The 19,728-nt window shown below is 48.9% G+C and overlaps 1 protein-coding gene across 2 annotated transcripts; it reads left to right on the top strand.

Moving 5' to 3' along the window:
- The first annotated feature begins 1,938 nt into the window (after window positions 1-1,938).
- On the top strand, window positions 1,939-18,242 carry Txlna (taxilin alpha). 2 transcript variants are annotated; one of them, XM_048350747.1, is made up of 11 exons: window positions 1,939-2,053; window positions 2,433-2,837; window positions 3,399-3,737; window positions 5,454-5,545; window positions 8,942-9,112; window positions 11,297-11,491; window positions 12,260-12,379; window positions 12,556-12,630; window positions 13,402-13,494; window positions 14,200-14,295; window positions 15,179-18,242. In XM_048350747.1, exons 2-11 carry the CDS (start codon window positions 2,672-2,674, stop codon window positions 15,503-15,505), a joined length of 1,674 nt encoding a protein of 557 aa, XP_048206704.1. In that variant the 5' UTR covers window positions 1,939-2,053; window positions 2,433-2,671; the 3' UTR covers window positions 15,506-18,242. The 2 variants fall into 2 exon arrangements, with proteins under 2 accessions (XP_048206704.1, XP_048206705.1); XM_048350748.1 differs by having other exon boundaries at window positions 2,047-2,070.
- The last annotated feature ends 1,486 nt before the right edge of the window (window positions 18,243-19,728 follow it).

The following is a 19,728-nucleotide window of genomic DNA, read 5'->3' on the forward strand; positions in this document are numbered from 1 at the left end:
ACTCCAAACTGAGCCCTCTAGCATGTGCCTATAGTCCCAGAGACTAATCAAAGTTAACTCTAATCAAAGTTAAAGTGTGGGCCTGGGAATATGGCCTAGTGGCAAGAGTGCTTGACTTGTATACATGAAGCCCTGGGTTCGATTCCCCAGCACCACATATATAGAAAACAGCCAGAAGTGACACTGTGGCTCAAGTGGTAGAGTGCTAGCCTTGAGCAAAAAGAAGCCAGGGACAGTGCTCAGGCCCTGAGTCCAAGCCCAGGACTAGCAAAAAAAAAAAAAAAAAAAAAAAAGTGTACATTTTAATGGGAAATGGAGATGGAAGGATCATGGATTAAGGCCAGTCCAGGCAAAAGCAAGATCTCAATATACTAGGTAGGCATGGTGGTACACACCTATACATCCTAGCTAGGCAAGATTTAGAGATATGAGATTTGGAGTCCTAAGGTGACCCAGTCCCAAAAGTGAAAATAAAAAGGGCTATAAAGCACTTGCCTAAGAAACAAGCCTTGAGCTTAAACCCCAGTACCACCAAAACAAAAAAAGCACACTGACAAAGACACATGTATGCATGAAACTCACCAAAAGAAAGATGAGCAAACCAGGTGCCAGTGGTTTATACCTGTGATCCTAGCTACTCAGGAGATTGAGATCTGAGAATCATGGCTTGAAACAAACCTGGACAAACATCCAAGAGGCCTTCATCTCCAATTAGCCTGCAAAATACCAGAAGAGCTGTGGCTCAAGTGGTGGAGTGCAAGCCTTGTGCGAGAAACCCAAGCAACATCCTGAGGCCCTGAGTTAAACCCCTGGTATCAGTACCAGGAAAGAAGAAAAACAAAAAAGTGATCACAGGGGGTAACAATTTCTAAAGGATCTGCTCCAGCATTGAACACGATGAAGAACCAAGACCTTTAGAAGTTTCGGATCTTTGCCATTTTAGCTTACATGCAAATGGGACTTTATAGGATTTTACTGCCCCAAGTCAGACTCTTGGTCCAAAGACCCCCTGGCCTCAGAGACAAAATGCTGCACTAGTGATGGGGAGAAATAACCTATTTTCGCAATTTACTTGGACTCTGCTTGCCATGCTGATTATTGCTTCTGTACATAAGGTAGTAAAGATGGCAAGTAGAGATGGTTGTTGACAGTCTTCCTCTTGAATATGCTTTTGCCACTCTGTCAAAGTTGCTGAGTTGCCTAGGCTTTGCTTTAGAGTTCTCTTCCCTAAAGTAGGAATAATTTTCCCAGTTTACAGAAGAGAGAGTACTTTTTTCCCCAGTAATTATGAAGATGAAGCAGCAATCAGGAATATTACAAAGCCCCCACTGGGATACGGGAAAGAAACAATGTCCAGTCCCACAAGGAATTATTGATTCCGTTAAGGAGGACTTGGAACACCAAGAAGGAGATCCATGGCTCTTCCTGAGTCCTCAGAGTTCCGAGTCCTATAGAAAAGCCGGGCGCCCTGGGCTCACGCGATCCATCTAAGGATCGAGGTTCTTCGAAGCCGGTCCGAAAAAGGAAAGACCTTTTTATCACCAATTAACCAAAAAGTCCAAAGGGGAAGGATGGCTCCAAACCTGAAGGACCTCGCCCAGTCCCTGAGTTCAAACCCCAGGACCGGCACACACGTTTGCTTTTTAAATGAAGGAGTCCAAGAGAGCAAAGCCAGAGTAAGAGGTTAGGGGCTGATTTTAAATTCTCCAGGCTGGAGGGGGGGGGGGTGCAGGGAGAAAAGAAAAAAAAGACAAACGCAAGTCCGTGGGGACAGACGAGCTCATTGCGAACCCGCAGAGTAGCCGAGTCCGGCGGCGAAAGCTCTTTCTATTGCATCTCGGGACTTGTGGTCGACCCCGATGCATGAAGGGAAGCGTAGTCCTTCCCTGTTCCCCGCCGCCTAGGCCGCCTTCACTTGGTCTTTCCCAGCAAGCTCAGCGCCAGCACCGGCCGCTGATTGGCTGCTGCAGGAGCGGCAGCTCTGGAGGCAGCGGTTGCTCGGGGTTTCCGGTGCGAGGCCAGAACGGGGGACGCCGCGGACGTCGGCGTTGAGGTGGCGTCGGCGTTGAGGTACGTCCAGCGACGGCTGGTGGGACGAGACCCCCAGAGGGGTGTGTAGGCTAGAATGCAGAGACCCGCCGAGGCATCACGCTGACTCGGCGCGTGGGCCGGGGCTGGGGGTGGTGGGAACGCTTAGCGCGTGCGCAGACGTACCGCGCGGCTGGAGGACACGCGGGGCGTGGGTGTGGGCGTGCGCTCGCGGGGGGCCCACGTGGGGTAGGGGGGTGCAGGGGAGGGGTCAAGACTCGAGCGTCCCGCCACGTCAGTGTGCGGCCTCGAGCCAATCCCGCGCTCGGCCTGCCGTAAGGGGGTCGCGTTGTGCCGGAAAGTGGCTGGCGGAGAAAGCAGGCCTATTTTCTCATCCTTTGCAGGAGTGGAGCCCCGCAGGCCCCGCAGGCCCGGCCGGCCCAGGCGCCCAGGTCTCCTGACTCGCCTAGGCACGGAGTACCAGGCTCCTTCCGGCCTTCGGGCCAATTTGTTTGAAGAAGCTTTGTGCGCCTGGTGTTGGGATTTCCGATCTCGGCTGCTGAGAATTTGGGAGTCTGGATAGTTAGCTGTGGCGATTGCTTCTAAAGAATCCGCTGCTCCTCACCCGGCGTTGCATATCACAATGAAGAACCAAGACAAAAAGAACGGGCCTGCCAAACAGTCCCACCCCAAAAGCAACCCGGGTCAACCGGAAGCCGGACCAGAGGGAACCCAAGGGCGGCCCAGCACGCTGGCTCCTGCAACCACAGCAGAAGGTTCCACCGGCCAGGCTCCTGGGAAGACCGAGGGTGTGTGCCAGCGCTGCGATTCCACGGGCAGAGGGAGGAGTTTGTGGTACTGGCCTGGCTTCTGGAGTTAGAGGCTGAAGCCCCTGCTGACCCAGGAAGGAGGAAATATCGAATGAGAGGAAGCAGTGCCCACCCTCTGTGATCACTCCCATGCTTCTTGGCGCGGTGGTAGAGCCTCTCACTCTTAGCACTCTTGGGCCAGGCTCTTGCAGGTTTAAATCTGGTGACAGCTAAGTGAGACACCCCACCCCACCCCCCAACCCCAGCAAAGTCAGAACACCTCGGTCACTGGCAGGTCATTGCCCTTCTTATTTGAGGTATTTCTGAAACTACTAATAGAAAAATGAGGCATTTGGTGCAAAGGAGATAGATTAGAAGTTGAGTTCTCCCCTACATGCCATAGATGCTTTACATACTTGACGTTACGTTCATAAACAAACTTGTTTGGGTAGTAGTAAGAAATATGTCAGTTTGCAAGTAAATAAACCGAGATCTAAAGAAATTAGGCAACCCAGCCAGTGGTATAACCATCTTTTCCCTTCACCTTATCCTTCCTTATAGGAGCTCAAGCCAAAGCAGCTCAGTCTGGCGCTCTCTGTGATGTCTCCGAGGAGCTGAGCCGTCAGTTGGAAGACATATTGAGTACATATTGTGTGGACAATAATCAGGGGGGCCCAGCTGAGGATGGAACACAGGGTGAGCCCACTGAACCCAAAGAAGCAGAGAAGGCCCGGACTTATGGTGCAAGGAATGGGGAGCCTGAGCCAGGGACCCCAATAGTCAACGGTGAGAAGGAGACCTCCAAGGGAGAGCCAGGCACAGAAGAGATCCGAGCAAGTGATGAGGTGGTAGACCGGGACCACCGAAGGCCACAGGAGAAGAAGAAAGCCAAGGGTCTGGGTGAGAGCCAGCAGCTACTTGTAATAGTGATGGGTGGGGAGGGGATTTGAATCTGTTGTTTCATGGGTTGGCTTCCTCTGGCAGGATTCAGAGGAAACTACTCAGAGCAGTAGTCTCTCTGGTTAATTAAAGTCCAGAGATGTGTGGCTCCTGTGTAGAAATATGAAAGGCACTGTGCAAGAGCTCCTAGCCTTGGGAACAGGTGGAGGCTGAAATCCAGCCTTAGCTTAGCAGTGGAGTGTTTGCCTAGCATGCCTGAAGCCCTAGGTTTGATTCCTCCGCAGCACATAAACAGAAAAAGCCAGAAGTGGCACTGTGGCTCAAATGGTAGAATGCTAGCCTTGAGCAAAAAGAAGCCAGGGACAGTGCTTAGGCCCTGAGTTCAAGCCTCAGAACTGACCAAAAAAAAGTGACATTTTAGAAGCCTGGTCTAAGCCTGGTCGGAGGCACATGGAAGGAAGACTCCCTGACATTAGAAAGTGGAGGAAAGAAAAAACAGAATTTAGGTTTAGTGATTTTGTACCCATATCCTAGTCCCCATTCCTTCCACTTTTTCCCTGTCCTAAAGAGACACTTTTATTTTGTTGTTGTTTTGTGGACCTTGGGGTCACACACACGCATGCATGCATGCATACTTATATATGGAATATTCATTTTAAAGTGTATTATTTGGCTATATCTGTTGACAGAAGTTTAGTTAATTTTCTCTGAGACCAGGATACATAAAGATAGTCCTTTTGGGATCTCACCTGTGTCAGAGGGTCTTTCTTACATTGAAACTATGGCCCTGAAGTGGCAGGAGGGCACATTTTGCCAGTTGGTAGAGAACATTTTTTTCCTACCTGTGGTACCCACTAAAGTTTTCACTTTTTTTCTTTTTTCTTTTTTTTCGTGGATCGTGGGGTTTGAACCCAAGGCCTGGATGCTATCCCTGAACTCTTTTACTCAAGGCTAGTGCTCTACCACTTTGAGCCATAGCACCACTTCTAGTTTTCTGGTGATTAATTGGAGATAAAGAGTCTTAAAGACTTTCCTGCCTGGGCTGGCTCTGAACCTCAATCCTCAGATCTCAGCCTCCTGAGTAGCTAGGATTACAGGCATTAGCCATCAGGGCCTGGGTATTGTCCCTGAGCCTCTTTGTGCTCAAGGCTAGCACTCTACCATTTGAGCCACAGTGCCACTTCTGGCTTTTTCTGAATAATTTATTGGAGATAAGAGTCTCACAGACTGGACATTGCTAGTACTACACTAATAGCAAGATTAAATTGATTGTGGCAGAGCACCTGCCCAGCAAATGCAGTGTTCTAGTCTCAATCCCTAGTACTAAAAAAAAAAAAAAAGGGGAAAAAATGCAGTTAAAATTGAAAAGCAAGGGGCTGGGGATATGGCCTAGTGGCAAGAGTGCTCGCCTCATATACATGAAGCCCTGGGTTCGATTCCCCAGCACCACATATACAGAAAATGGCCAGAAGTGGCGCTGTGGCTCAAGTGGCAGAGTGCTAGCCTTGAGCAAAAGGAAGCCAGGGACAGTGCTCAGCCAGTCCAAGGCCCAGGACTGGCCAAAAAAAAAAATTGAAAAGCAAGATTAAGTTGGTTCTGAGCCTCATGAAGCACCTTGTTCAGTAAGAAGGCTGCGTCAGAGCTCACCAGTGTGGACCCTGGCCTGGAAGGGACCCCAAGAAGGAGGTGCATGCTTTTGTCCCCTGTGCTTTACAGGGAAAGAGATCACCTTGCTGATGCAGACACTGAACACACTGAGTACCCCCGAGGAGAAGCTGGCCGCACTGTGCAAGAAGTATGCTGAACTGGTCAGTGTCCTCTTCTGTCCCCTACCACCCTCTCCTCCCTTTGGAAAGTCAGCGGGCCAAGGCAGGGGGGGGGCGGGGGTGGTGGCTGGCTAAATTCCTGCTCATCTTTTCTCTGAGCCTATCTGTTAAATCAAGAGTCCATTCCCAGCCAGCCACTTTAGAGCTATCAGTAAGAGTTACAAAAGAGGAGAACCTTCACATTCCTTGAAAGAAATCTCTCAAAGAATGCTTCCCAGGTAGCAGAGCCCAAGCTCCTTGGCCTGAGTCCCAGATACCCTGTGGTCTTTCCCTCAAGTGTTTCTCTGTGCATCTCTAAAATACAGGGGTACTGGTGGTTCATGCCTATAATCCTAGCTACTCAGGAAGTTGAGATCTAAGGATGGAGATTCAGATCCAGCCCCTGAAGAAAAGTCTGTGAGACTTTTATTTCCAGTTCCACCTGAGCAGGAAGGGGAGCTGTGGCTCAAGTGGTAGAGCACTAGTCTTGGACAAAAAAGGGATGAGACAGCACCCAGGCCCTGACTTCAAGCCACAGTATTGGCACAACTGAGTGAGTGGGGAGATTATATCTGCCTTATGGAGTTCTTGTAAGAATTAAAGATAATATAAAAAGAGAAACTGCATTTTAGAAGGATTGCCAATGCAAAAGAAGAGAAAATGAGTTTCTGGAGTGATATTGGAGTAGAAGAAGGGAGCTGAGACCCACCCTGCAGTAGAACTCGTGGCCTCAGTGAGAACATGTCTTAGGCTGTGATTCAGGAGAGGACACAGGGGCTATTGGATGTGAGAGCTGGTACTCCTTTAGTTTCTTCGGTATTTCCAGGGAAATAAGAAAAATAGTTTATCTCATTGAGGGAGGTTTAAAGGAGAGGCTAGAATGATTATCTGGAAAACACAAATAATAGCTTATAATGTAGTGTGGTTGCTGGGTAGATAAGGATCTTCCTGAAATCAGCAACTGGATTTAAAGTGAAACTATTCAAGTAGTGATGTTCCATTGCTGGTGTAAGTAAGCAAGAAGGTGCTTTAAGCTAGGCATCAGTGGCTCACGCCTGTAATCCTAGCTACAAAAGAGGCTAAGATCTTAGAATCATGGTTTAAAGCCAGCCAGGGCAAAAAAGTCCATGACACTCATCTCCAGTTAACCAGCAAAAAGCTGGAATTGGAACTATGGCTCATGGTAGAGCACCAGCCTTGAGCACAAAAGGTCAGGGACAGTGCCCAGCTAGGTCTTGAGCCCAAGCCTCAGGACTGGCACCAAAAAAAAAAAAAAAAAGATGCTTTATCACGGTTGAGGGAGCTAGGACAGTGAAAAATGTAAGAAACATAAGCCAAGTAAGAAGGTAAGTGATTAAAGAAGGGATAATGAAAATGAAAAATCTACTGTAGGTTGGGGGTTTAGTAGGGTAGGAAACTTTCTGGAGGTCACGGGTACTGGTAGGAATGACCAGGAAAGAGGTGTGGTTATCCTGACCTAGCAGGTACAGGTCCTGCTAGTGTCTAAGACCAGACCTGGGCTGTCCAGGACAACTGTCTCTAGTTAATTGACAGCCATCTCTAGTGTGATTGGTCTGAATTTGGATGTACTCAAAGTGTAAGGCCACATCAGATTTCAAAGAGTAAGAAGAAAGAGTAAAGTGTTTCGAACTAATTTACTTTGAGTCCGTGTTGAAATTTGAATGATTTAGGCTTGGGATATAGCTTGCCTGTCATGTATGGACCTCAGGATTCAATTCACCAGAACTATTATTATATGTTTGTTTGTTTTGAATACTTAATTAACTATGAGGATTTTTTTTTTTTTTTTTTTTGGCCAGACCTGGGCCTTGAACTCAGTCAGGGCTTGAGCACTGTCCCTGGCTTCTTTTTGCTCAAGGCTAGCACTCTGCCACTTGAGTCACAGCGCTACTTCTGGCCATTTTCTATATATGTGGTGCTGAGGAATCAAACCCAGGGCTTCATATACATGAGGCAAGCACTCTACCACTAGGCCATATTCCCAGCCCCTGTTTTTAGTTTTTGTTGTAATTTTTTTTTTGCCAGTCCAAGGGCTCGAACTCAGAACCTCGTGCTTTTCTTGAGCCTCTTTGTACTCAAAGCAAGTGCTCTTCTACTTGATCCACAGCACCACTTCCAACTTTTTGCTGATTAATTGGAGATGAGTCTCATAGACTCTCCTGCCCGCACTGGCTTTGAACCCTGATCCTCAAAATTCAGCCTCCTGAGTAGATAGAATTGCTGGCGTAGCTGGGGATATGGCCTAGTGGCAAGAGCACTTGCCTCGTATACATGAAGCCCCCGGTTCGATTCCCCAGCACCACATATACAGAAAATGGCCAGAAGTGGCGCTGTGGCTCAAGTGGCAGAGTGCTAGCCTTGAGCAAAAAGAAGCCAGGAACAGTGCTCAGGCCTTGAGTCTAAGGCCCAGGACTGGCAAATAAAATTAATAAATAAATGAATGAATGAATGAATGATTTACTGGCGTAAACAACTGGCACACAGTTAAATATATGTGTTACTAAAATTGGGGACTGTGGAACACAGTCCAGTGGTAGAGCTCATGCTTTTGAGAAGTCCTGGGTTCAATATCACCATCAACTCCCTGCATAAATAAATATATAAATCAAATTTCACCTCTTTTCACTGTTTTAGTCTTGCCATTAGAATATGTTTAAATTACTTAAGCATGTCACATTTTATTTCTACACACAGTGTGTGTGTGTAGTCATAATGAAACCCATTAAAAATGTACAAAAGCCAGGCACTGGCGGCTCACGCCTGTAATCCTAGCTACTCAGGAGGAGGGTGAGATTCAAGGATCACAGTTTAAAGCCAGCCCAAGCAGGAAAGTCTGTGAGAATCTTATTTCCAATGAAGCACAAAAATTAATAATAATAATCCCAAATGGTGCTGTGGCTCAAGTGGTAGAGTGCTAGCCTTGAGCAAAACAGCTCAGGGACAGCACCCAAGGTCAGAGTTCAAGACCCACAACTGATTAAAAAAGTACAAAACAGCTGTAGCCAAGAGTGCAAACAGTAACCATGATAAGAAGAAGAATGAATTCTGGAAGGAATGAGAGGGACTTATGGAGTCTATTAGTGAGTCAGAGGAGGGCGTAGCAAGTGATCACCTGAGTGTTTGAGAGTGTAGTGATTTGGGGTCATACAGTGGTCTGAAGTATCTTAGCTCTGTCTCTGTAGTTGGAGCTAAGCTAGAAGCTGTCTACGGGCTGTGTGACATCCACACACTGGTTAGCTTTTCCTGTATCTCTACGACGAAGCCTTGGGTTAGTGTGGAGTTTGTAGCAGTCTCAGGCTATGAGAGCCCCCCTGGAGGAAGAGGACACTGCCCCACTCAGCAGAGTCCCCCAGTGCTCACTGCCCTTCCTTCCTGCAGCTGGAGGAACACCGGAACTCACAGAAGCAGATGAAGCTCCTGCAAAAGAAGCAGAGCCAGCTGGTGCAGGAGAAGGATCACTTGCGTGGCGAGCACAGCAAAGCCATCCTGGCCCGCAGCAAGCTGGAGAGCCTGTGCCGAGAACTGCAGCGGCACAACCGTTCCCTCAAGGTAGGTCATGGATCCCCTGGCTTTCCTTCACCATCTGGTGGGGTTCCCTCACAGTACAGAAATGCACCTCTCAGGCCGGAACTGTAGCTCAATGGCAAAGCATTTCCCTAGCATGCAGGAGGCCCGGGGCTCCATGCTCAGCACCCATAATGCCTAACCTTCAAGAGAAGCACTCAAACCATTTGCACTTAAAGTAGATAAGGTAAAGGTAAGATGCTAAAAATAAATAAATAAACCAGGGGATGGGGATATGGCTTAGTGGCAAGATTGCCTGCCTCATATACATGAGGCCCTGGGTTCGATTCCCCAGCACCACATATACAGAAAATGGCCAGAAGTGGCGCTGTGGCTCAAGTGGCAGAGTGCTAGCCTTGAGCATAAAGAAGCCAGGGACAGTGCTCAGGCCCAGAGTCCAAGGCCCAGGACTGGCCAAAAAAAAAAAAGAAAGAAAAAAAAGAAACCACAGGGCTGGGATTATGGGCTAGTGGTAAAGTGCTCGCCTCATATACATGAAGCCCTGGGTTCGATTCCCCAGTACCACATATATAGAAGTCGGCCAGAAGTGGTGCTGTGGCTCAAGTGGCAGAGTGCTAGCCTTGTGCAAAAAGAAGCCAGGGACACTGCTCAGGCACGGAGTCCAAGACCCAGGACTGGCAAAAAAAAGAAAAAACCCACAAAGTATTTCTCAAGTATAGTCCTGATTTGTTAGCCTTCTTCTCTAAAACAAGTATCTTGAGTTAATCAGTTAAAGAGAAAAGTTTATTTTGGTCCATAGTTTGGAGATTATAGTAGTCCATGGTCTGGTGGACCCTTTGTTTTTTGGCCTTTGGTGGGGGAGGGGCTCAGACATGGCAGAACAAAGCTCATTTACCTCTTAGCTGGAAAACAGAAGGAAGGAGAAAGACTGGGTCTCACTAGTCTCTCCCTCCCTCCCCTTTCTCCCCCTCTCCCCTCTTTCCCCCTCTCTCTCCTCTTTCTTCCCCTTTCCCTTTCCCTTCCCTCCCCCCCCCTTCCTGGGGCTTGAACTCCAGCCTAGGCACTGTCCCTAAACATCTTTTGCTCGAGGTTAGCACTCTACCACTTGAGCCACAGCACCACTTTTGCCTTTTTCTGTGTATGTGATACTGAGGAATCGAACCCAGGGCTTCATGCATGCTAGGCAAGCACTCTTAACTGCTAAGCCACACTCCCATCCCCTAGACCCCATCTCTTAAAGGTCCCAAGAACTCCTAAGAATCTCATGCTGAGCATCAGGCCTTTACCCCCTAAACCTTTGGGGGACTTTTTCTTTTGGTTGTATCCTGTGGCTTGAACTCAGGCCTGGGTGCTGTCTCAGCTTTTTCTGCTCAAGGCTAGCATCTTACCAATTGAGCCTCAGCCTCACTTCTGGCTTTTTAATGGTTATTGGAGATTAAGAGTCTCATTTGTAGCCCCTCTGTACATCATCTTTATAATAACAATAAAACATTTTTTTTAAGTCTCTAGGACTTTCCTGCTTGGGATGACTTGAAACCTTGATCATCAGATCTCAGCTTCTTGAGTGGCTAGGATTACAGGGGTGAGGCACTAGTGTCTGGCTTCCTTTGGGGGTCTTTTAAGATTCAAAATATAGATAGTACAGATAAGCAGAGATCCAGGGCTTGTCCAGGAGTTACTTGGTCAGAAATAGGAGTCCTTCTTGTTGGTTTGAACTCAAGGCCTGGACGCTGTCCCTGAGCTCTTTTGCTCAAGGCTAGTACTGTACCACTTTGAAACCCATCGCTCCAGTTCCACAAAACCACATTTGAATAAGAATATTTTGTCTGAGGGAGGTGAGGGAAAAATGAGGGAGGAGGTAACAAGTAGAACAAGAAATGTGCTCACTGCCTTTCATATGAATCTGTAAACCCTCTCTACCACACTTTGATAATAAAGAAAATAAATAAATAAAAAATATTGAAAGCAAAAAAAAAAAAAGGATATTTTGTCTGAAATCTTCATTAAGGCCACACTGCTTTGGAATGCCATTTAACATGTGTGCATGCATTTTTCTAAGACAAGAAGCTCCCTTGAGTGCCTTTTGATTGATGTAGAGGTGCAGTAGGCTGACTGACTACTCCTTGTTTTGGCGGCAGGGGGGGCTGTTGGCAGACTGTGTGAACTGAGTGGGGTGCAGTGAATGATGGTGCTGGCTTCTCTGCCCAGGAAGAAGGTGTGCAACGGGCCCGGGAGGAAGAGGAGAAGCGCAAGGAGGTGACCTCACACTTCCAGGTGACACTCAATGACATTCAGCTACAGATGGAGCAGCATAATGAACGCAATTCCAAGTTACGCCAAGAGAATATGGAGCTGGCAGAAAGGCTCAAGAAGCTGATCGAGCAGTATGAGCTACGTGAGGAGGTGAGGTGCTGTGGACAGCAGCAGTGGTTAGCGCATGGTTCACACGTGGTTAGCTCTGGTGTGTATCCAGCACCAGGATAGGACCCTTCGGGTTCCTTGTCCTTCCTCATAGATGGTGGTCATGGAGAAAGTAACTTACTGCTGGCACCGGTGGCTCACACCTATAATCCTAGCTATTCAGGAGGCTGAGATCTGAGGGTCATGGTTCAAAGTCAGCCCTGGCAGAAAAGTCCCCTTGAGACTCTTGTCTCCAATTAAGCACTCAAAAACCAGAAGTGGCACTGTGGCTCAAGAGGTAGAGCTCTAGCCTTGAGTACAAAGAGGCTCAGGGACAGCACCCAGGCCCTGAGTTCAAGCCCCAGCAGCTGCAAAAAAATAAATAACGATAATAAATAAATAGAGAAAATCTCTGTCAGCTAAGTAGCTTATTTATAGAAGTACATCTGCCCTTAGTTCCTGCTCCCAAGGAAATAGGACTGCAAAAGTGAAGCCGGGGCGGGGCTGGGAAAATGAAGCCTGCTGGTCTCCTGACCAATTGGTCAGTCTAAGCATCAAAAGACTTGAGTGTGTTTATTGTTCGGCTTTCTGGAAAGTGGTTCCATCCCTAAACCCTGTGCTTGCCCTAAGTCTTGACTCACTGAGAGAGAAATAGGTGAAGTGGGAAATTGACCTTCCAGGAACATGGCTCACATCCTGTGGGACATAGGAGGTGGGAGGGAGTGGAGTTCCCTCCTGAGCAGCAGACCCTTCCCTCCACCTTTCCCACAGCATATCGACAAAGTCTTCAAACACAAGGACCTACAGCAGCAGCTTGTGGATGCCAAGCTCCAGCAGGCCCAGGAGATGCTGAAGGAGGCAGAGGAGCGGCACCAGCGAGAGAAGGACTTTGTGAGGCTCAAGCCCTGGGCTGGGTGGGGGGTGCAGGGATGTGGGAGGGGGGTGGATGGAAAAGTTTATGCCTGGTCTGTCCAGATAGCAGACCAGGCGCCTTCTGTGGGCTGAGGAGGGCAAGCATAGGCCTTGGGGGCTTCTGAGCGAGCCTGGGGCGCCTGTCTTGGAAATAGCTCCTGAAAGAAGCAGTGGAGTCCCAGAGGATGTGCGAGCTGATGAAGCAGCAGGAGATCCACTTGAAGCAGCAGGTGAGACATTTGCCTTGGTCCCAACATGAGGGGAATAAAACAGAGACTCACTCTAGAGCTGGCACTGCCGGGATAGATGGGAAGCTAGCTCCATGAGCCTTTGTTCTTGCTATACTTGGGCAGTGTCTATGATGATAGGTGACCACATAAATAGAACTGATTTCATTTCTAGCTCAGAAATATGTGCTTTTGAAAAGATGGGTATACAGAGTTGTTTTTAGGTTTTAAGAGATGGAGCCTGGGGGTGGGGAGGAAATTGGGGAGAGGGGGAGGAAATTGGGGAGAGGGAAGGTCCATGAGACTCATCTCTAATTCACAAGCAATAAGTTAAAAAAAAAAAATAGAGCTGTGGCTTAAGTGGTACAGTGCTACCCTTGAACAAAAGCTAAAGGACGGGAGGTAGGAGAACGGGAGAAAAGTGAAGGAGGTAACAAGTTTGACAAAAAAATGTACTCACTACCTTAAATATATAACTGTAACCCCTATGTACATCACCTTGACAATAAAATTTTAAAAGCTCAAGCCCAAGTATCAGCACCAAAAAAAAAAAAGTACAAAAGAAAGAGAAATGAGGATCTTAATATGTCGAAGGCACTCAAAATCCTATTTCCAGGCTTAGCATTTTAGATTATTTCCTTCCATATATTTGCTTTTGTTTACTGGAAAATAATATCTTGGTACAATTGTTGAGTTACAATGTCAAGGAAAGATGTGAATTGGCCAGAGGTTCCTTCCAGAGAAGCTGTCTTACCTGTGTACTTCTTCACCCAGCTCGCCCTGTATACAGAGAAGTTTGAGGAGTTCCAGAACACACTTTCTAAAAGCAGTGAGGTGTTTACCACATTCAAACAGGAGATGGAAAAGGTAATAATGGTCCCAGCCAAGTGCGTAGGGGCACAACTGCTTCATTCACCACCCAGAGGGGGCGCTGCCTTCAGAAAGCCACCTGCCTATGGGTGCTTCATGGGAGCTGTTCACAGAAACTGATGGCTATGAAAGGAGCCTTTCAGTCATGCACCATGGCTCATACCTATAATCCTAATTACTCAGGAGGCTGAGATCTGAGGATCACAGTTTGAAGCTAGCCCAGGCAGGAAAGTCAGTGAGACTCTTTATCTCCAACTCACCACTAGAAAACCAGAAGTAGTGCTGTGTGTGGCTCAAAGTGTTAGGGCACTAGCCTTGAGGGGAAAAAGCTCAGGGACAGTGCCCAGGCCCTGAGTTCAAGTCCCACAACTGACAGAAAAAGAAGTAAAAATAAAAGAGCCTTTCCTCTGGGAAGGGGCTGGTTGATGATGACAGACATCAGTTTGGCTTGATTTGTTGTTTTGTTTTGATTTTGATTTGTTCCTGCATTTTGGTGCTTGAGATAATAGCCAAAGCTTTGTGTATGATGAACACATACTCTACTCCTGAGCTCGTCCCTGCCCCTCTACCCCAGCCCTGGTGATGGATTTTTAGCTTATGACTTCTTGGTGGCAGGCTGGCACAAAAGTGGTTATTACCCATCTTAGAGACAGATATGCAGACAACCCACCTCTGTTTCTTTCCATCTGTCATGTAACTCAGATGACCAAGAAGATCAAGAAGCTGGAGAAAGAAACCACCATGTATCGGTCTCGGTGGGAGAGCAGCAACAAGGCCCTGCTCGAGATGGCGGAGGAGGTAAATAGAGCGGGGCTAGGGATGCAGTTCCTGCCTGTCAGGCCCTCTCAGCCCTCGCCTCTCCCTTCTCCCCGTCCATGATGACGCAAGTTTGAAGTGGGGCTGGCATTCCCGTGCATGTCTGCCCAAGCCCAAAGGCAGTGCCTTCAGGAGGTGGTCAGCTCTGCGGTAGGACTAGGGAAAGCCAAGGGAGCTAGTGGAAGAGGCGAGTCCAGAAGCAGAAAGGACACAGGGTTGCCAGCAATGCCTGTAGCACAGCTCATGCAGCTGCAGTATGGGAAGTCAGAACTGACACTGGGGAAGCAGCTGCAAGCCAGCTTGCCAGATGACAGTCTGCTTGAGATCTGAGCATAGTCCTGCTTCTAACATCAGATGGGTTCAAGGTCACCTAGTAGAAAATAGAGGAGGAATCCTTTGTCTGACTTCCAAGTCCTGCCCCTTATCTGGCCCACACTACTCCCAGTTGACAGCCAAATCATGCCATAAGGGCTGGGAATATGGTCTAGTGGTAAGAGTGCTTGCCTCGTATACATGAAACCCTGGGTTCGATTCCCCAGCACCACATATATAGAAAACGGCCAGAAGTGGTGCTGTGGCTCAAGTGGTAGAGTGCTAGCCTTGAGCAAAAAGAAGCCATGGACAGTGCTCAGGCCCTGAGTCCAAGGCCCAGGACTGACCAAAAAAAAAAAAAGAAAAAAGAAATCATGCCATAAACCAGGGCTGTGTACCTGAAAGGCCCGCGCAGGACAGTTGTGCATTTTTTACTGTTTTGACATTTTGATACAGCTGCAGCTAGCCTGGCTGACAACAAGCATTTCCCACCAAGCATGGCATTATTCTGGGGGTTGCTGGGTGGCACTGAAAGCCCCATTTCTCTCTCTAGAAGACACTTCGAGACAAAGAGCTGGAAGGCTTGCAAGTGAAAATCCAGCGGCTGGAGAAGCTGTGCCGGGCCCTGCAGACAGAGCGTAATGACCTGAACAAGAGGGTACAGGACCTCAGTGCTGGCAGTCAGGGTCTCCTCACTGACACTGGCCCTGAGCAGAGGCCAGAGGCTCCTATTATCGCTAAGGAGCAGGGTGGCAAGGGGCCTGTGGCTCAAACACCCAGCTCCCCAAGGGCCACAGAAGTTCCTGCCTGCCCAGGAGCGCTGAGCACAGAAGCATCAGGCCAAGCAGGGCCCCAAGAGCCCACCTCTGCCACAGCCTAAACTTCCTGGTACCTAGGGTGTGCTGGGGGCGGAGCAGCAGCCCAGCCAGGCATCGCCTGCTCACCGCTCCCAGCGCAGGGCCAGGATGCTCTGACCCAGCTGGCATTTGACACTTTGCAAGTTCGGATTTCGTGGGTCAGTTTTACACTCATGGGGCACACGTGCAAGGCCACAGATAACGTTTGTAAGCATCCCATGGGCTGGGGGTGATGCTAAATGACGTCGGCGGCTCTGCTGCAAGCTGATGTCATAGAAGAGGTCCTCAATAGCTCCTGGCACCGGAAGCTGGCAGGTCAGATGACTTGAGACTTTCCCCGCCTGAGTTGAGGCTCAGACCCCCTCCTAGCCCTCTCAAGCTTGTGACAGCTGTTCACCCAGGCCTGGACTCCGTGCTTTTGTGAGCAGGGCTTGGGCAGCTCGGACTCCTAGCTCCCCTGGAGGCATCTCTGCTCCTCTTGGTCTGGGAACAATGTCCCTGTGCAGAGCCTTGAGGGGGCGGGGGGCACTTGGAACTGGTGGTTGAGCTGCTTTCCTGCCTAGGACAAGGAACCTGGAGGATGTTTCTGCGTGAGATGGTGCACTGGCCAGGGGCCTCTTGGGCACCGCTTCCTTATACCTCTGGCAGCACCAGGACCAGGCCAGTGCTGCTTCTCAGTAGCCTTATCATTCACAGGTGCCTCTAGCCTGCACAAATGACTGACAAGAGATCACCCAAAGGATTCTTGCTGAAGGTTTTGTTTTGCCTGTGACGGTTCGTATTGCTCTTCTGAGGAAGGAAGGGGAGGGCGCTGCAGCAGTGCTCCAGGTGCCTGGCCTCCAGTGCTCCACCCCTCCTGGCTTCTGTCGTGTTGGTGCCGAGGTTTCCTGTGTGGGAAGATTAGATGAAGTGAAAGGAAAGGGCTCTGACGGCTTTGCCATCAATAGCCTGTGGGTTTCGACCCTGAGAGGCCACCACAGTGGTGTTGCCATCACCTCTACAAAGCAGTGGCTGGACTCCAGGTCCTCTTGCCCCCTTGGCTTTATGGGTCTGTTTCTGCTTCTTGCCCACTCTTAACCCCACCCGAATGGGCAGCACTTGAGTTTGTCCTGGTGCCACCTACTAGCACCTTCTTGCCCGAGAAATAAGAGCCCTCCGTGAGATTCTGCTTCTTTCTGTGGGAGCGCCCAGCTGTTGCCCAACAGCTAAGGAATGAGCTTGAGTGATAGATTGGGCCCCAGAAATCCAGACAACGGCTGCGGGCACTTTCGTGTCCATCTTCCTTCCCTTCTCCCTGTACCCATTGCTGTGTTCAGTGTGTGGCAACTCTGCTCAAACTTCTTGTTGCACACCTGCTAGGGCATTAGCCAGTCTTTGCACAGAGAATTTTCTGGGGCTGCAGAAATGACTTTTAGAAGCAGGCCTAGAGGTATGGTACCATCTTTTGCTGGGTCTTAGCTTTAATGAGCTAAAGGAGCCACAAATCGAGATTGGGCCAAGTGGGTTTTTGCCTTGGTGTGTTTAAACTAGATCACTGCCCCGCAGGCCCTTACATTTCTCACAACTAACCCTTAAATTCCCCAGGTGAATGGGTTCAGGAAGAATTATATTCTCCTGAATCACATTGTGACTTAGACCAGACGTGGCAAATTAATCACCTCCTTTGCCCAATGGCATGTCCCACTAGTTGATTTCAAACTTGCCTGATGCCCCCGCATATCCCTAATTTATTCAGGATGTTCCAGCAACAGTATGAGTTGAGATTTTGCCGTCCTGGCTGAGGTCTGCCCTGCTGTGGAGAAGTATCGCTCCCTCTTCAAAGTCCCTGTATTCTGCATGGTCCCCACCTCTTCCTGCTCCAGGAGAGCCTTCTTGCTTTCCCAGCCTGTGCCAGGATGAGGAGCACAAGCTGCCAGCCTTACAGGGTTTGCTTAGCTACAGAGGTGCCCCCTTGAAGGACGCAGGAAGGCCTCCCGTGGCCTGTGTCTCACTTCAGCTACCTCTTAAACACGGGGATAGGGGTAGGGTCCTAGTTGTGGGATGGGAGCCCATTGTGCAGGTGGCCCCGGAACCTTAGCTCAGCTCCATGCGTTTCTAGGCACCAGGCCAATCTAGACAGGGATCTCTTCCTCCACTGACCAAATCTTCCTGAACACTACTGCTGCTCTCCTTTCCAAAGTCAGCCCAGGGGTCTGGGCCAGATAGGGGGGCGGCCAACCCGGAGTGAGGGCCAGTGCCTTCCTCACCCAGGTGAGTCCCGTGCACGTGACCTCAGTTTCAGGACCAAGAGCTGTGTTGGTTTTTTTTAGGATTGTTAGCTTTCCTCCAGGGCCCTTCCCCTGCCCACCGGAGCTGGCCGTCACGACTCGTTCAGTTGGGAGCTTCACGCACGTTGTGTCCATAGCACTTTTTGTTTGTTTTCCATGAGGTATTGGGACCATGGGTGGATCTCAGGCACTTGCTGTAAGAATGTTATTTCTGTAACGATGGTTATTTAACCCTCCACCCCCATCGTGGTGGCCTGCCGAGTGTGTTCCAGCCTTCCACCTCACAGAGCACAGAGGTGGTCATCCTGGACAGCGCAGACCCTGCCTGGGGGAGGGAGTGGCCTCTGTCCTCCTAACTGCTTTCCTCGCCACCCATACCTGTTTGTGCAGATAGCTTTTTTTTTTTTGGGGGGGGGGTCCCTTTTTGGTATTCACAACAGCCAGGGACTTGATATTGTATTTTGCATCACATTAAATAAAGTTTGTTGCCTTATTTGTTTATCTCCTGACCTGTGGTCATTTCATATCTTGAGTCCCCATCTGTCTCTCTCCTTTGTCACTGACTTGAGAACTACCTTTGCGAGGTAGGAAGATGATCGTGTAGAGCATCGGAGGATTTCCTTCACTAAGAAAAAATGAGCCACTTTTTCGTAAAGACCAGGCGTGCTGTGGGGCAGGAGACCCCTGCTAAAAGGCAAGCGGTGGTGTGATGGTGGATGGTTCTATGGGAAATGTAGATGCTCAACAGAACAGAAGAGCATGTACTGGGAAGGAACCTGCTGAATGTAAAAAACAAATGGTTCATGAAGGCAAAAAAAGGAACTTTTACTAGGCTTATTAGCACACACCTGTAGTCCCACTACTCAGGAAAGAGGCATGAAAAATGAGCTTGAGGCCAGCCTGGGTTATGTAGACACACACGCAAAAAAAGTGTAAGTTGTTCTCCTTCCCCTGTTAATTCACAGGTAATTAAATGGGCTCCTATTACTGGTCTTGCCCATCACCCTGTTTCTGGGGTTTGGGTAAAGTACAAATGATAATAAAATGGTATGTGACGAGGGCCAATAAATGGCAAGAGCAACCTTAAGTGCCCATGCTCTGGGCCTCTGCAGCTAAGTGTTCCCTGACAGTACTGAGCACAACCTCTGCCCCTGCTAGCCAGGGTCCTGGTGAGTTGATTGTACCTGGGCTGGCCACACTGGTTCCAATAAAAGATCCTCTGGAGCCAAGTGCCAGTGCTCCATGCCTGTAATCCTAACTACTCAGGAGGCAGATCTGAGGATCAAGGTTAGAGCCAGCCCGGGCACACAAATCCAGAGATTCTAATTAGCCAGCAAAAAAGCTATGTTCTGGTGGCTCATGCCTGTAATCCTAGCTACTCAGGTGGCTGAGATCTGAGAATCACAGTTCAAAGCTAACCTGGGCAGGAAATTCCATGAGAGACTCATCACAATCACCAGAAGTCTGGCAGTGGCTGTGCGGCTCAAAGTGGCAGAGCGCTAGCCTTGAGCAAAAAAGCTCAGGGACAGTGACTAGACTCCGAATTCAAGTATCATGACCAACAGAAAACAAAGTCTTAATACAGATGTGGCTCAAGTGATAGAGGACCAATCAAGTGAGAGCAAAAGACCCCGAGTTCAAGTCCCAGCACCAATAAGGAAAAAAAAAGTTCTCAAGAACAGGTGAAGAAAAGCTATCCAAATTAAGGGAGTTTCCAAGCTAAGCAGCAACTATGGAAAGGCTGGGCTCCCCAAAGAAGCAACTGATTATGGGACACACACATGCCCCCCCAGGAGTGTTTCTGGACCCTCTGTCACTAGTTGAAGGGAGCCCTGGTACAACTATAGGATTGAAGGAAAGACATCCCTTTCATCCATCTTTGTGACTCCTCCCCCTCCCTCTGCCCCAGTCTTTCTCTCTCTCTCACACACACACACACACACACTTTGAAAAGCTCTGACTTCATTTCCCTGAATTGG

Source organism: Perognathus longimembris, chromosome 7 (genome assembly GCF_023159225.1).
Source record: "Perognathus longimembris pacificus isolate PPM17 chromosome 7, ASM2315922v1, whole genome shotgun sequence".
Taxonomy (NCBI): domain Eukaryota; kingdom Metazoa; phylum Chordata; class Mammalia; order Rodentia; family Heteromyidae; genus Perognathus; species Perognathus longimembris.

Coding starts and splice junctions, on each gene's coding strand:
- Txlna (XM_048350747.1), top strand. CDS start 2,672: ATGAAGAACCAAGACAAAAAGAACGGGCCTGCCAAACAGTCCCACCCC. Junction 11,492..12,259: donor AGTATGAGCTACGTGAGGAG/GTGAGGTGCTGT, acceptor CCTTTCCCACAG/CATATCGACAAAGTCTTCAA. Junction 14,296..15,178: donor TGCTCGAGATGGCGGAGGAG/GTAAATAGAGCG, acceptor TTCTCTCTCTAG/AAGACACTTCGAGACAAAGA.